The 17,680-nt window shown below is 45.8% G+C and overlaps 1 protein-coding gene across 1 annotated transcript in view; it reads left to right on the top strand.

Annotated features, from left to right (window-relative positions):
• FHAD1 (forkhead associated phosphopeptide binding domain 1) overlaps positions 1–17,680 on the top strand; it is a 140,699-nt gene that overhangs the window by 30,008 nt on the left and 93,011 nt on the right. The window contains exon 4 of the mRNA XM_057723042.1: positions 10,899–11,169. Coding sequence (XP_057579025.1) covers positions 10,899–11,169 — 271 coding nt within the window. The remainder of the gene's footprint in view (positions 1–10,898; positions 11,170–17,680) is intronic.

A 17,680-nucleotide genomic window follows, 5' to 3' on the forward strand; every position in this document is an offset into this window, starting at 1 on the left:
GTTTCCACGGAGGATTGCCCCAATATCAGACAGGTTAATCATGATCAGAACTGCTCTTTTCCTGACAAAGAGTTTCCAGATGAAGACATTTATTTCAGGCTTTGTGGTGACCATAACCAGTAGAGAGGGATGTGACAGCATTTTATTGGGGGAGGAGGGTTGGGGGGGGTTAGGAATCATGATGTGTTTGCAGATGTCACAGTGGTTAGAGTACGTGTCCTGAGGTCAGGCTGACCCCAGCGCAGTCGCAGCCCTGCTCTTGTACTGGCTTTTATACTGGACGGGCACAAGTCATGTACCTCCCAAAGCCTCAGTCCCCACTCCTGTAATAACACTTCCTACCACACGGAGCAACCGTGGTATTCAGTGGGCAGTGTATGTAAATCGCTTCATCCAGCTTCTGTCACCTGATGAGCACATGCCAACCCTCAGCTTTAGAATCAAGCAAACCAGCATGGAGCAGCAAGATGCCTCCTTTGTACGTGTTCCTTTGGACAGGAAACCTCCCAAGACCCGCCCCCACTAGCAGATAAGTACATTTGCAGATAAATTACCCATAGGATAACCTACAAGACCAGAAAATATAAAGAAAAACTCTGGTTTAACAAAGTACATTGGCAGCTAGGATGTGCCCAGGACCATACTTTGTAAATCATAGCTCTTCTATTAAAGTATTACCTAGGGCTGCCATATTGCACAACTCCAGGGTCACCATTCACAGCATCATCCATGTGGATGGCGCCCCCTGGAGTTGTGCAGGACATAACCTGCAGGGCAGTTTGCGATGTCCTGAAGCAACCGTTGATTAATACCATAGAGTCTCAGCACCAGGCGTGGGAAATTGAAGTCACAAGGTCAGGCATGTCTGCCCCAATGTGGGTTTTGTCTGCTGTTGCCTTTATTCATGCGTTCTGAACTTTGGGAAAGGAGGTGTAGAAACAGGCTGTGCTAGTCACAGTGGCTCTGTTCTTACAAAGCAGCTGAGTAAGAAAACCCACGTCACCCAAATGGATAAATCATGTCTTTCTCTGTTCTGAAATATGGCAAAACTGATGGAAATGGCCAGAATGAAAAAGGAAGCCAGGCACCACAAATGACATGCCGAGTTGTCCCCTGAAGGGGTTGACAGCTCCTTGGCAGCAGCCCCACCCCCGTGACTGCCCGTGTCTGGCCTTCCCTTTCGCCTGCTCTGCCCTGTGCCCAGTCCAGCCAGTCTCTCCCGTGTGACTCCTGGATGCTGTCCCGTCCCTGCAGAGTCATGACGCCCTGTTTCTCGAGAAGAGCGCCCTCTGCCGGCCGATATTCCTTGCTGCTTTAATGGGGAAGCTCTGCAGAACACAATCGGGGAGGCAAGGGGTTTGGAGTTTGATGGACCCAAGTTCAAATGCCAGCTGCCACTGACTTTACCTTTCTGAGCTTCAATTTCCAATTTCTGCCAAGGAGCTACTCATTAATCACAGGCTCCCTTTCACCCTTCAGTTTTTTTTTTTATAGAGGTCCCTGGGACCACCCCTATAATGATATAAACTGAGGCCCAGAGAGTGTCAGCGACTTCCCCGAGGTTAGGTCTCAGTCGTATAGATCCAGAGCCAGGATTAAAAGCCAGCCTTCCTGAGTCCCTTGGCGGCTTTTCCTAACAGCATGAAGCATCGTGGTGCCATGAGAGCCCATGGCAGCTCCTTCACTGCCTAGCGGTTCAGGAAGGTCTTGCGATTCCCAGGCCAACCTGCAATGTCACACGCTGACAGGGGATGATTCATCACATGGGTAAAAACGAAAGCCACTGATAACAGAAGAAAATGCATTTTGAGTCACCGGCTTCCTTGTTTGGCTCCACTAACTTTTTACCGGGGATATTGCTGCCACTCCTGGACAAATTCAGTTGCCCCCTTTCTTTTTCTTTTTTGACGATGATGCCGATACCTGATGGCTAATGTCTGATGCTCATTATTATGGACCAGGAAGTGTTCCAAGCATTTCATGTGCACTATCTCACCCACTTCTCACAGACTAAGAAGTAGCCGTGATTATCCCCGTTTTAGAAACGAGGCACAAAAATAACCCTCATCCGTGTCACACAGATGGGAAGGGCAGAGCAGGGAGCTGGACCGGGTTCTGTTTAACGCTGAATCCCAAGCTCTTCACCAGAGGTTGGCAAACTATGGCCCAGGGCCGAATGCAGGCCATTGCTTGTTTTTGTAAAGTTTCACGGGAACGCAGCCATCCCATTCATTTCCGTGTGGCCTATGTTGTCTGCTACAAGGGCAGAGTCAGCGGGACAGCTCATACAGCACACAGAGCTGGAAATATTTACGGTCTGGCTCTACAGAATATGTTCACCAGCCTCTGCTTGTGCACGAGGCTGCACTGCCTCTTTCATGTTACTTTGTTTCTGAAAGAAGAACTAAAAATGGGGTGAGGGGTGTTGCTGGGGAGAAAGAACTCACTCATGTTGAGTCCTACTGTGCGCCGGGAACTGTGCTGGTTAATTGCTTTCTTAGTTTACTGAGGAATAAGAAAAAAGAGAGAAGCTGGAAAAATAGATTTCGAATGGTCTCTTCATTACCTCTTTAAAAAAGAGCTGGAAATATGTGGTTCTAAATATACATACGCATATATGTGCATTTGCATATATGCATATATAGTATTTGCATATTTGCATATATAGTAATAATATAATTACATTCACATATATCTGGTAAATATACTAGGCATTAACATATTATATATACGACAGATGCATATTATAAACTTTACCAGTTTCTTTAGCTGGAAAGTTTTCTTTTAAAACTGTGGAATGTTGGGAATTCCCTGGTGGTCCAGTGGTTAGGACTCTGCGCTCCCACTGCTGAGGACCTGGGTTCAAATCCCTGGTTAGAAAACTAAGATTCCCACAAGCACACAGTGTGGCAAAAAAAAAATGAGTAAATAAAACTGTGGAATGTCTTCCCTGGGTAACTTTTGAAGCACAAATTTGAGATTTGTAGTCTGAAGCCTGCTGTAGCTAGAGAACTATTTATTTGGTCAAAGTTTCTCTATGCAACATTTTACTACCTGTCTTATAGTTGGTTCCTTGGTCTCAAATCATTCTTCTCTGGGGATGTTGCTCTACTTTTATAAGTTTAAAGGTAAATTTGGTGCATGATGACAGTCTGGTGGGTTTTATTTGAGCATGTCATAACCTTTATAACAACTTCCATTCTGAATACATCGTGATGCTTATGCTAACGTCTCAATAAGCATATTGTCCAGGAAATGTTATTGTTTGCAGCCAGAAAACTGACTCAAACTAGCCCAGGCAAAAAACAAAACAAAACAAACAAACAAAAAAAATTCATGTAACTGAAAAGGCCAAAAGCTGCAGCTTCAGGCCCAGCTGGATCCAGGTGCCCAAATAATGGTCAGGAATCTGTCTTCTAGAATCTGTTAGCTTCACAGTCTCAGACAGACTCTTGTCTCACCTGTAGAAAGGTGGCCACCAGCAGCCCCAGCACCTACAAACTAGCAGTTACAGGGAAAGAGCCAGCATCTTCATTGGCGTGGCTTGGATCATGTGGCCTATCCCTGAACCAATCACTGAGGCCAGGGGCAAGGAATGCTCTGATTGGCCAGGACTGGGTTATGGTCTCACCCCTGGAGTGGAAGGGTCAGCCTCACCAGAGTTACATGCACTCAGAATTGTGGGGGAAAGGGTGTCTTCCCCACAAAAAAATTAAGGTACCTATCCAGAAGATGGGAAAAGTGGATGCAGTATAGGCAAAAAAAAAAAAAAAATAGATGTCCGTGACATTAGGAAGCATTTCCTGTTGCCTAAGCAGAACCTTCCTATTTGCAACAAGGAATTTAGGGAAAGAAAATGACAAATAATCCACTTTTCCATTGGAAAAGTCCGGGGCCAGTCTCCAAGGAAGCAGAGTAGCTCGTTTCTTTCCTCTGGTGAACAGGTGTGATGAGAAGCTCACAGAGTCGGGGCCTTATTTGTCCATCCCCAAGAAGGCTGGCGTTTCCATGTCCACGGGACCTTTGAATAGAGCCCATTCTTAAGCAGGATGTGGCTTTACTGTACCCGGGGTTGAGGAGCTGGTCATTGAGTGAATGACCAGAGGGCACAGTGCCCTTCAGAGCAAACCTCCTGCTGGTCAAGCTTTGTCATCTCCAACCTGACCTCAAAGGATTTCCTCTACAATGTGCTCTTACAGGTCCTGTGGGGACCTGCTGGTATGACAAGAAATCCTGAGCCGGGGTGTTTTATATCGGAGGAGATTTTCCGAGGCCAGTGAAGTGGAGGGCACGGGGTGGCAGACAGCCTAGGCACAGCGTCCTCAGCAAAAACTCACACGAAAGGACCCCTGAGGTCTGTGTTGTCATCAGATGCCTACACACCATGCAGACACCATCAGGGACATGGAGGCAGGCACATGGACTGAACCCCTAGCATCCTGGTGAGACAGAACCCAGACCCAGCCAGGAACCTGGGAACCAATATGCTTCCCTGCTTCCTCTGGCAGGTCACACCCTTTGTTACCAAACTAGAACCACGTTGCTGCTCCTGTTAACATAGCTGATGGTCATAGTTCACTCATTCCATCTCTCAGTTGGGCAAGACTGCACTGAAGTAGGCCAAGTCTAGGGGTAGCAAAAGCTATTTGCAGAAATTCGGCTATTTTCTCCTTAGATTCTATTTCCCATCTTATGGACACCGGGAAGCTAATTAGAACTTAAAAAGAAAAGAAAAACTGTAGGTTTAAAGATTTACAAAAACAAAAAAAAAAGAAAATTAGATGGGCCAGATCTCCTTTAACCCAGCTGGGAAAAATCCAAACGAATAACTTTTCTGAACAGCTCAAAGGGACCCAATTCTTTTAAGTTCCAAAACCTAAAAATAATATATAACTTGGCAGTTCTGTGTTCTAAATGTATAATCCGGATTCCTCACATTGAAAATCCTGGACATAATTTACCCTTTTCTTGGGAACTTAGAATTGTTACCCCACTTGGAGTGATGGTGAGGCCCCAGGAGCTATTGAGGTAAATAAAGGTCATTTGCCCCAGCACCAAATGGCCCCCTCTCCTGGCTTCTGAGATCTAATGACCATGTTTTCAGTCCATCCTGGCTTTCGAGGTCCACGGCTCCTCCATGCTGTGGTCAGTGTGCCTCCCTTCCACCCCCCACACCCCCTGCCCTTCACTCCCCTCCCCCACTCCGGGCGCTTCCAGACCGTGGGAATTAAGCTCCACACCTACATATGTTAAATTCTCCTGTAAGGAAGATGGTCTCTTCGCCCCGCTTTATGTATTTACACACTCATGTATCTACACCAGTATGGACTCATATATATTTATTTTACACTTTGGGTTATAATCCAATACTCATCATCTGTTTCTTTGCTCAAATTCTTCCAGCCTCGGCCACGGGGAGCTCTTTCAGGTCGGTTGCTATGTCCTTGAGCATCTCCTCACCTTTTTGTTTTGGGCACTTCCTTACTCTCTTGCTATTACAAGACGCACCAGGCTTAGCATGTATTTTCCCCATCCCAACCCCAGCATCTAAGGCCTTTTTACTTACACTCCGTTTGCCAACTGTTCAGCCCAGTCGGCAAACACCTACCACGAGTCCCAGGCACTCTGCTCAGTGCCAGCACAGCCAGCGATTGGCTGGTACATGTTAAACGACTAGCTCTCTGAAAAAAGTAAAGTACGTGCAGGCATAGCATAAGGTTCACTGACATGAAGAATGTGTAGCACAGTCTTTCCAAATAACAAGAAACACAGTGCTCTTGCTTGTAAATTCCAGATAGCCAGTTGTTTCACAGAATGCTTTCAGTGGCTTTTGCTGAACTCTTGTATCCATAGCCAATTTCTCGTTGCAATTGACAGATGAGAGAGTTCCCAACCTGAGGATTGATGGATATTTTTGGATATTTTTGGATATTTTGGATTTATGAGTAATACAAGTGAGGAAAGAAAGACGTTAGAACTTCACATGTTCATCAGTGACGTGAGTAACGTTTTTGCTGCATCAGATAATACTTCTAAGAAACTGGAAGAACGTTTCCTCAATTTTTTGTGCTATTTATAACGCAATGGCTGAGACACGACATGCTTTTATATAATCTGCATTGTTAATATTTTCTCCATTACCGCCTTAAGTCCAGGCAATCAGCAAAACAAACAAAATCAAGCTCTACATGAACCACTATTATTAAACCTATTTATAAAAGGTTTTAAAAATCAAGTCTGGATTTATAGCATTTCCTGATTTCTGGGGTGTAATACTCCCCCCACAGTCAATTTCAAGCTCCCAGTGATACATCACCTAATACAGTGATGGAAAGAGATGTGTGGTAACACATCACTGTGTATCATTCCCAACAGACACATATAGTAGAATGAAATAACCTCAAGAGCATAGGTAATAATAAAATAGAGTAAAATAATTAGGAAGGGGTGAGTTTTAAGTTTTTATCACCTTTGTTTCTGATATAATTTAAGTGTAAGTTTGTGTAAGTGAATTCTTATTAGTGGCTGTGTTTATCAACCAGTTGGCAAAATTCCTGGACGTCTAACAATTGGTTCTCGTGGGCGGGTACCAGCTGGCCCCAGCACGCCTCTGGTACAGCAGTGAACATACCACAGGTCTTCCTGGATGGAGGCTGGGGTCCTCTGAGCTGCTTCCAGGACGTGGCATGTACCAGATGAATAACACTTCCATAAGACAGTTCTCAGTGTTTCTAGAAAATCCCATTTCCAAATAGCCCGTGCGATATCTTGTGGTTTTTCACACCATCTAATTCTCATTTATTTTTCTTTTTTTTAATTAATTAATTAACTAATGTAATTTGGGGGGGTGCATCAGGTCTTCGTTGCAGCACACGGGATCCGCTGCTGCAGCGCACAGGCTTCTCTCTAGTTGTGGTGCACGGTCTCCAGAACATGTGGGCTCTGTAGTTGTGGCCCGTGTGCTTAGTAGTTGCAGTGCATAGGCTTAGTTGCCCCGCAGCATGTGGGATCTTAGTTCCCTGACCAGGGATCAAACCCATGTCTGCTGCATTGGAAGGCGGATTCTTAACCACTGGACCACAAGGGAAGTCCCCTCATTTCTTTTTTTTTTAACTTGGAAAATCTATCATTCACTAACCAATCATCTAAGATCCTTTTGTGAGTATGGAAAGCAAGTATAAGTCATGATTTCAAATAATCTAGGAGCCCTAAAATCACAGATATTGGAGTCAAACAGCATCACCACTTCCTGGCTGTGAGACCTTGGGCAAGTCATTTAACCTCTCTGAGCCTTCTCTACATAGTGACTCATAGCCGTCTTATTGTCAGTAATTACTTACAAGTGGCGGAGCACATGACGAGCTCTCCAAGGGCAAAGCTGAAGTTTCCACCTTCTCCACAGGCTCCAGGGCTTCCTGGCAGAAGTCATATGTCCTGTAGGTACTCGATGTGCAAACTACCTTGAATTTTTTTTAGGGTCTCCCATTTGACCTACACCTTTTACAGGGTTAGAAGCAGATATTGGAAAAATAACCCAAATAACAAATAGATAATCCAGAAAAAAAAAATGGATAGTGATTTTTTGAGTAAATCATTGACCCGTGTTTATTCACACCGATATAAATTCAGCAGCGGATGTGGTCATGGTTAAGTCAGGTGGCTGACAACCTGCTACTTTAAAGATAGTGTGGGAAAGACGTCAGGAATATAGCATATGCTCCCTCAAAAACAAAACAAAAAACCCAACTATGGCAACATACCATATGGTCAGAGAACATAAACAAGGAAAGAGAAAAGGCATTCGCATGTATTTTTAAACTAAAGTTTCCAAAAACAGACTTGTTGATAACTGACCTTGACCCCATGCTTCCTGTACAGCCTGGGGAGCTGGCTTTTAATGTGAGTCTTTTTCTTATGTTTGCTTTTTTCCCTGCCCGTTTCCTTGTGGTTACCAGCAGTAATTTCTGAGGAAAACTTGGACATTGCCTGTGATACAGCAAGCCTGCAAACTAGAGAAAACCAACTTTAACCCTCCAACTAAAGCTAGCCTCAATCAACATGCTTTAGAGAAAAAAATTAAAAAACCCAAAACTTTATTTTTTAATTTTTGAACCCGAAGAGCAGATTGGAGTGTCTGCTGCATTTACACCTCTCTGGCTCCTTCCCCCCAGGGACCCTGTCGTTCTCGGGCACTGTGTGCCGAAGTGACAGAAACCAGCTCTAGCCGGCCTCAAGGATGGAGCTCTTCAGGGTGCCACCCCAGCCAGGGCTCAAAACCAGCTTCCTTATCTGCACCACCATGTTCACAGCAGCATGGCTACAACAGCCAAGAAACCACCCAAGTGCCCATGATGCTAAACAGATAAACAAAATACAGTCCATACATATGATGGAATATGAGTTAGCCTTAAAAAGGAAGGAAATTCTGACATGGTACAACATGGATGAATCTTGAGGACATTATGCTAAGTGAAATAAGCCAGTCACAAAAAGACAAGTACTGTGTGATTTCACTTATTTGGGGTACTTGGTACTTAGAGGAGTCAAATTTGTAGAGACAGGACGTTGGTCACCAGGGGCTGTGGGGAGGGGACGTGGGGAGGCCTTGAATGGTAATAGAGTTTCTGTTTTGCAAGACAAGAAAGTTCTGGAGATCCACCTCACAGTGATGTAAATATACTTAACACTACTGAACGATATACTTTATAAAGTGGCTAAAATGATAAATTTTATGTTAAGTGTTGTTTACCACCATTTGAAAAATGAATAAACAGCGTCCCTCTCTCCATGTCTGGCCTCCACTCTCAGACGCTGGCAGCATTCTAAAGTCCCACCAGGTCACTCCGGATCCTGGTGTCCAGCCAAGTCTTCCTGGGTCTCCTTGGCTCCGATTGGATCACCTGCCCTGCTGAACCAATCAGTATGGCCAGAGGGTGTGATTGGCTGATTGCCTAGCCCCACCCACAGCAATAGACCGAGAGATTGGGGAGGAGTTTCCCGGGATTTCCAGAAGAGCCAAGTGGGTTGTGGCCTGTCCACTACAGCAGTGGACCCCTTGAGGCATGAGATATGACAACTCCCTTTAGCACCCTGGCAGTTAGTGGCCAGTGAGGCATCTCTACATGAGCATCCCAGCAGGAAAGGGAATTCCTCCACTGCTACCCGTGGTCCCCAGATTTGTTTTCTAGCAGGCAGGGGATAAAGCACATTCGAATTTACCCTTTCCCACCTTCAGCCCATTCATTCAATAAATCTTCAGTAAATAGATGGGGAAAGGTTATAGGAATGATTCAGGCAAGACAGCCACAGAGGAGAGGAAGGGGAGGGGTGGGGTGGATGGAGAGGTTAGTGCAGGGGCAGGAGCAGGGTGTCTCAGCTTCTGAAAGGAGAGAAAGGAAGAAAGCCTAGGTGGAGACCAAGGTGCCTGCAGTGGAGAGAAATTCAAATCTACTCTAAGGGAACAGAGTTCTGGAACACTGCCAAGTCCATTCCTGAGACAGGTTTCAACGGGGCCAGTGTCATTATAAATGCTGGGCCAGATGTCCCAGGCAATTGGAGTTTGATTTCCCCCAACAATATTCTCAGTGACTCCAAAAAAGTCTTTGGGGGAATTCACCGGATTCTTGACTTGGCTGGGCAAGACTATAGCTAAAAGACTGTTTCGGGAGCCTGAGTGAGTGGAGAACCTCCCTCTTGAATACAATCCAGCTGGAGCTATAGGAAGTTCTGTCTGCCAGCGCTCCTATTTCGGAAGCGTTCTGTCCTGTTTCTCATTATGTGTCTCCAGTCTGCAGAAAGAGAAACGTGACCCCACACAGGCGACAAACCTTTGAACTTAGCTTCTTGAAAAGTGTGTTTTTTTCTGCCAGGAGACTGGGGGGCTGGAGGGGGTGCAGAGAAGGGAGAGAGAGACAGGGAAAGAGCCCTTGAGACCCCGATCCCACCACCCTCTCCACCACCATCTGAGCTTGGTGAATTCTTTAACCTCTCCAAGCCTCACTTGTAAACTAGGAATAAGGAGAGCTGCTCCCCAATGACAATGTCATGGCTTAACCACTATGCACAGGGAGAAACCGCCACGACAGCATTTAGCCAAGACAAAGCCAGATGTCAGCACCTCTCAGCATTTGCTACTCCCAGTTTAGATGGATTTTGATGTGCTCTCCATCGAACGTAGCTACAGACATCTTCGGCTGGATCAGAGGGTAAAAGGTCCCCTGGATAGATGTCTATGGCGTGTCTGGCAAGAATCAAGTGTGGTGGATGTTGAGGATCACAGGTTGATGAGCCCGTTGGGGTGCCTGCCACCCCTCGGCTTCAGGGGACAGGTGGAGTAGGAGTGCCAGAGAGACACGTAGTGTGGATGAAAGGAAGGCAGGCTGTGAGGTCTGGAGAGCTGGGCTTGAATTTTGGAGATCTGCTCATTCATTAATTCAACCAGTATTTGAGGATCTACTCTGTATGCGCCAAGGGTTTATTCTAGGTGCTAAGGATACAGCGGTGAGCAAGATAGACAGAAAGCTCTTACCCTCTTAGAGGTGGTGTTGTACCAGCTCAGCAGCTCACAACCAAACGTGTGATCTGGGGAAGGTCACTAGGTCTTGTTCAGCCTTGGGCTCATCACAGAGCGTCAGGTTATTAAAAGAGGTGATGCACGCAAATCTCTCAGCAGGGTTCCTGGCATGAAGGCTGCACCCAATACATGGTGGTGCGATAGTGTGCAATGTGACCCATGGTGGGGACCGCCATCCCAAATTTGGGGAGAGTCTGGGAGGGCTTCCCTGGGGAAGTGACTCATATGCTAAAACTTAGGGCAGCAATTATGACGCTGGGACAGAAGGGTGGAGACCATCCCGGCTGCTCGTAACCTCCCCTGACCCTCTTGTCTGCCCCTGCAGGTCTCCTTCCCATGGGTGAGGGGCCCAGCACCTTGGCCAAGGCCACAGCCACCTCGGGCCATGCAGCAACCGAACCAGTCACCCTCACCACCACAGATCCCCTTGCACCCGGGCGTCCGGCCAGCGCCAGTGCAGAGGAGCTGGTCCCAGGGGTTTCCCAGGCCCACCAGGGTGCCGCCTGCCTCCCACAAGCGGCCCATGAGTGCCAGCGGGAAGATGTTCTCCTTTGTGATGGACAGCGCCACCCGCAGGGTTCCCATCGTCAAGCAAGGTATTCATGGGCATCTCCGTGGCGGCTTAGGGGATGGGCTTTTGGCCAGGAGGATGGGCCTTGGTTTTTGCTTTTTTTTTTTTTTTAATTTTTATTGGCGTATAGTTGATTTAAAATGCTGTGTTAGTTTCAGGTGTACAGCAAACTGAATCTGTTATGCATATACATATATCCACTTTTTAAAAAATTCTTTTCCCATATAGGCCATTACAGAGTATTGAGTACAGCTCCTTGTGCTATACAATAGGTCCTTATTAGTTATCTGTTTTATGTATAGTAGTGTGTATGTGTCCATCCCTCTCTTCCAATTTATCCCTCCCCACCCTTACTCCCTGGTAACCGTAAGTTTATTTTCTACATCTGTACCTCTATATCCATGTCATAGATAAGTTCATTTGTAGCCTTTTTTTAGATTCCACATTTAAGTGACATCATATGATATTTGTCTTTCTCTGGTTTTGGCTTATTTTCTCTGATTCCAAAGTGGAACATAATCAATTGTGAAAAAATTGGGATAAGCAGAAAGTAAGAAAACAGTAAAAAATAAGCTGTCACCCTTATCACCCAGATTCTCCCTGTTGACTTTGTGGCACAAACCCCTCGAAGACATTGTACTCTGCCCATCTGCACACATCAGTACCTCTGTGGTGAGTGTGTGTGTGTGTGTGTGTGTGTACATATAAATGAATATATATGAATGTGTATCAGAATCTAAATTTATGTACTTTGACTCAGATGTACAGAAATATTGGTAACTGAAATCCCTCTTGCCTTAGGAGGTTTTTAAATATTTTATTACCATTTTACAGGTTCTAGGAGACTGAGGCTTATGGAGAAAATTACTTCTCCAGAGGTGATATATTCAATCTAATCTAACCTAATGCTTTTCAGTCAGATTTAAGGCTGGTTATCTCAGTGACTGTCACTCAGAGCCTGGTCCCTTTGGGGACACACAGCCATCAGGGTTTCCTTCCCCCCCTTCCCCGTCCCCCCCCCCCCCCCACTGAAAGGCTTCATGGCATTTGGGGAGGAGACTTCCTGTCTGTCACCATCCTCTCGACCTCGCCAGCCTCACTGGCAGAGTAGCAGGGTTGACTTAGTCCCTGGCACGATTCCCAGGTTTCCTCTGTGGCCACTGGTATAAAGGTCCCATTCTCTGACCTCCAGGTCCCAGCCCCAGACCCCTCTGAGTCCCCAGGTCTCTCTGTGGCTCCACACCCTCCCCTGGTCTCGCTCAGGACCACTCACCTAGTCACCTCCCTCAGCCATTCAAATAATAGTTATTATTCTGAAATGTACAAACTAAGGAGCAAATGAAACGTGTCTCTACAGTTTACATCATCATCATCTAAGGAACGCTCATGTACCTACCACCAAGTTAAGAAGTTACTCAGCGATTTCCCCCAAATATTTTAATATGAAAACGTTCAAACGTACAGCAAAGCAAAAAGAATTTTACAGAGAACAGCCCCCCACCAAATTCTACCGTTAACATTTCACTATACTCATTACATTTCTGTCTACCCATCCTTCTACTCATTCATTAATCCATCTTAGTTTTTGATGCATTTCAAAATAAATAGCACACACCTGCAGTCCTCCCCGTAAATATTTTAGCATATATACCATTAACTAGAATTCAACGATTTTTGTCTCTTTCATGTAAAATTAACACGCAATGTATATTAGTTATTGTGATTGAGTAACAAATTCTCCCCAAACTTTGCAGCCTAAAGCAAATATCAAATATGTATTATACCAAATGTAAAATAGATAACCAGTGGGAGGCTGCTTCATAATACACGGAGATCAACTCGATGATGGGTGATGACTTAGAGGGGTGGGATAAGGAGGGTGGAAAGGAGGAGGGAGGGGATATGGGGATATATGTATAAATACAGCTGATTCACTTTGTTGTGCAGCAGAAACTGGCACAACAGTGTAAAGCAATTATACTCCAATAAAGAGCTAAAAAAAAAAACGTGTATCATTATTGTATATGTGGTTTCCGCGGGTCAGGAATTTGGGAGCGGCTTAGCAGGATGGCTGTGGCTCAGGGCCCGTCGTAAAGCTGCAGTCACCTGAAGACTTGACCTGGGCTGGAGGATCCACTTCCAGGATGGCAGCAGGAGACCTCGCTTCCTCACCACATGGACCTCCCCAGAACGCGGCTCAAGTGTTCTCATGACACGGCAGCTGGCTCCTCCTGAGCAAGGGATCCAGGAGAGCAAGATGGAAATTGCAATGTCTCTTGCGACCAAGCCTCAGAAGTCACACTCTGTCACTGCCGCAGCATCCTGCTGGGTACACCAGGTGGCCCTCTCCAGCGTGGGAGAAGACTGCACACGGGCCTGAAGACCAGGAGGCACGGATTATCAGCAGTCATCTTGGAGGCTGGCTACCACAGTCTGCCCTCTGGTCCTCAATGATTCACCCTCCTCCTACCCTCTCCCGAGGCCCCCGAAAGTCTGACCCCGTTACAGCATCAGCTCAAGTTCCAGAATCTCATCTAAATGAAGTCCAGGCACAGATGGGGCTCATGGGCATAGTTCCTTACGTTCAGCTCATCAAGTACTAGTTCCAGAAATCTGAAGACCTGTGAAGGTCTGTCCCTCCCACACCCAACATATATTGGTGGGACAGAAATAGCATAACTGCTACAAACACCTCTCTTGTTCAAAAAGGAGAAAGACAGGAAACAAACAGCAGTCAGTGACCCAAAGCAGTTCTGAAATCCAGCTGGGAAAATCTTGGTGGTTCCCTGACTGGGCTTCAGTCCAGTTCTTGCCCAGAAATGACTTTCCAGGGCTCTTGGCTCTGCCCCCTGGCCCCTAAGTTCCGCCCTCTGAGTCATCCTACCTTTCGTATGAAAGGTATCACATGCAAGCAGCTGTGTAGTTTTATAGTCTACTTCCTGCCTGTAGAAGCTTGGGGGTCCGGAAGCTTCTTTTACCTTTATGGATCTCTGTCAGTCTGAGTTGGCAGGGCTTCTCATTGGGGTTCATCCTGTTAGGCAAAACCCACGCCCACAAATTTTTTTTTTTGACACAAGCCCTTCCACCTTGGGCTTCTACCGAGACTGCCAAGGGACAGAAGCTTCTTAGAAGCCCAGTGCTTGGAGAGAACGGTTCTCTGGGACACGGCCCTGGATCTGTAAAATCAAAGGACTTTGCAGTCACACCCTCAGCTTCTTTTTCAGACCGTGTTTTCTTTTTTTCTTTTTTTTTTTCATCCCCCCCCCCCCAACCCACCCTGCTTTCCCCACTTGGTGTCCATGTGTTTGTTCTCTACATCTGTGTCTCTATTTCTGCCTTGCATTTCCTCTTTCATAGTTGTTAGCATTTGCCTTGTGTACTGAGGTGCTCCTATATTGGGTGCATATATATTTATAATTGTTATCTCCTCTTCTTGGATTGATCCCTTGATCTTTATGTAATGTCCTTTCTTGTCTCTTGTAACATTTTTTATTTTAAAGTCTATTGTATCTGATGTGACTATTGCTACTCCAGCTTTCTTTTGATTTTCATTTGCATGGAATATCTTTTTCCATCCCCTCACTTTCAGTCTGTATGTGTCCCTAGGTCTGAAGTGGGTCTCTTGGAGGCAGCATATATATGGGTCTTGTTTTTGTATCCATTCAGCCAGTCTGTGTCTTTTGGTTGGTGCATTCAGTCCATTTACATTCAAGGTAATTATTGATATGTATGTTCCTATTACCATTTTCTTAATTCTTTTGTTTTTGGTTTTGTAGGTCCTTTTCTTCTCTTATGTTTCCCGCTTAGAGAAGTTCCTTTAGCATTTGTTGTAGGGCTGGCTTGGTGGTGCTGAATTCTCTTAGCTGTTGCTTGTCTGTAAAGCTTTTGATTTCTCCATCGAATCTGAATGAGATCCTTGCTGGGTAGAGTATTCTTGGTTGTAGTTTCTTCCCTTTCATCACTTGAAATATATCATGCCACTCCCTTCTGGCTTGCAGAGTTTCTGCTGAGAAATCAGCTGTTACCCTTATGGGAGTTCCCTTGTGTGTTATTTGTCGTTTTTCCCTTGTTGCTTTTAATAACATTTCTCTGTCTTTAATTTTTGTCCATTTGACTACTATATGTCTTGGCGTGTTTCTCCTTGGGTTTATCCTGCCGGGGACTCTCTGCACTTCCTGGACTTGGGTAGCTAGTTCCTTTCCCATGTTAGGGAAGTTTTCAACTATAATCTTTAACAATATTTTCTCGGGTCCTTTCTCTCTCTCTTCTCCTTCTGGGACCCCTATAATGCGAATGTTGGCATGTTTAACATTGTCCCAGAGGTCTCTTAGGCTGTCTTCAGTTCTTTTCATTCTTTTTTCCTTATTCTTTTCCGCATCAGTGATTATCACCATTCTGTCTTCCAGCTCACTTATTCACCCTTCTGCCTCAGTTAATCCGCTATTGGTTCCTTCTAGTGTATTTTTCATTTCAGTTATTGTGTTGCATATCTCTGTTTGTTTGCTCTTTAATTCTTCTAGGTCTTTGGTAAACTTTTCAATCTTTGCATCCAGTCTTTTTTCAAAGTCCTGGATCATCTTCACCATCATTATTCTGAATTCTTTTTCTGGAAGGGTGCCTATCTCCTCTTCATTTAGTTGTTTTTCTGGGTTTTTATCCTGTCCCTTCATCTGGTACAAAGTCCTCTGCTTTTTCATTTTCTCTTTCTGTGGCTGTGGTTTTCAGTTCCACAAGACGAAATACTGCTGATACTGCTTGATACTGCTGTCTAGACCATGTTTTCTTGAGCGCACCCTTGATTTGACCTTTGCCCAGAACCTGTTTCATGCATTTCATTTGCCACCTGGAGAGGCAGAGGATTTTCAAGCCCACAGCATTGAGTCCTGGTTTAACAGCCCTTCCTTTAGCTTATCTCTCCCCGTCGCGTTTCACTATAAGTAGCAAGAAGTAACCAGGCGGCACCTTCCAGGATTCTGCCTGGGACTGTCTTAGCTTGACCACTCAACTCATCAGGAACATTTTCTACTTTCCTCATGACCACAGGCAGCATGTTGTGAACCCTTCTGCCACCACCTAACAAGGATCCCTTAACCCCAAAAATGTTTTTTTCACTTTCCTGGAAACCTTCCCTCACTGCCTCCTCGAAGGCCATCGGGCTTTCTCTGAGACTCCCAGCAAAAGTCCTCCAGCTTCTGGCCACTCTTCCATCCCAAACCACTCCACATTTTGGGAGTTTTGTTAAATTTTGCACCACTCCTGGTGCCAGAATCTGTGCTCAGTATTTATTGCCACATAACAAATTACTCCAGGATGTAAGGGTCTAAAACAGCAATAAGCATTTATTGTCCCACGGTTTCTCTGGTTCAGGAATCTGGGGATGGCTTAGCTGGGTGGTTCTTGCTCAGGATTTCTCATAAGGTGGCTTTCATGATGTTGGCTGGGGCTTTGGTCATCGGGGGGCTTGCCTAGGGCTGGAGGACCCCCTCTCCAGGACGGTTTACTCACGTGGCTTTTGTCAAGAGGCCTCAGTTCTTCACCAGGTGGACCTCTCCACAGGCTGCTTGCGTGTCCTCATGACATGGCTTCTGGCTCCTCCAGACAAGTGGTCCTAGAGAGCGAGGCAGAAGCTGCAATGTCTTTTATGATCTAACCTCAGGAGTCAAACTCTGTCATTTCTGCAATAGCCTTGGTTACATAGATCAGCTTTGTTACGGACTGGAGTGTGTTCCCCCACAATTCATGTGTTGAGGCCTTCATCCCAAGACCATAGAATGTGACCGTATTTGGAGATAGTGTATTTAAATAGACAGTTAAGTTAACATGAGACCATTGGGTGGGTCCTAATCCGGTATGACTGGTGTCCTTATAAGAAGAGAGAGAGACACTAGGGAGGGATGCACGTGCACAGAAAAAAAGCCACGTGAGGACATGGCAAGAAGGTGGTCGGCTGCAGGCCAAGGAGACAGGCCTCAGGAGAAACTCACCCTGCCAGCACCTTGATCTTTGACTTCCAGCCTCCGAACGTGTGAGAAAATGCATTTCTTCTGTTAAGACCTTTGTGGTGTTTTGTTATGGCAGCCCAAGCTGACTCATATGAAGCCTATCCAGTATTGCAGAAGACGATGCAAGGGCCTGAATACCAGGAGACAAGGCTCAGTGGGGCCGTCTTGGAGACTGGCTGCCACAGCGTGAAAGGCGTAGATCGCGAGTGTGCACGTTGAGTTTTGACGGTTGTGTACACCCATGTACGCAAGACATAGCACATCACCATCACCCCAGAAAGTTCACTTCATGTCCCTTCCCAGTCAACTCCCAGCCCCAGCCCCAGAGGCAACCACTCTTCTGAATTCTTTTCCCGCCGTGGATTAGATATTCCTGGTCTAGAAGCTCGGGTAAACGGAGCCGTGAATTGCGCGTTCTTTTGTGGAAGGCTTTCTTCACGCAGTATTTCTGAGATTCACCCCTTTTGTTGTGTGGATCACGTTCTGCTTGATGAACATATATGCAGGGTTTTTTTTATTTTTCATCCGTCCTTT

The sequence above is a fragment of the Hippopotamus amphibius genome, chromosome 1, assembly GCF_030028045.1.
Source record: "Hippopotamus amphibius kiboko isolate mHipAmp2 chromosome 1, mHipAmp2.hap2, whole genome shotgun sequence".
In the NCBI taxonomy this organism is placed as follows: Eukaryota; Metazoa; Chordata; class Mammalia; order Artiodactyla; family Hippopotamidae; genus Hippopotamus; species Hippopotamus amphibius.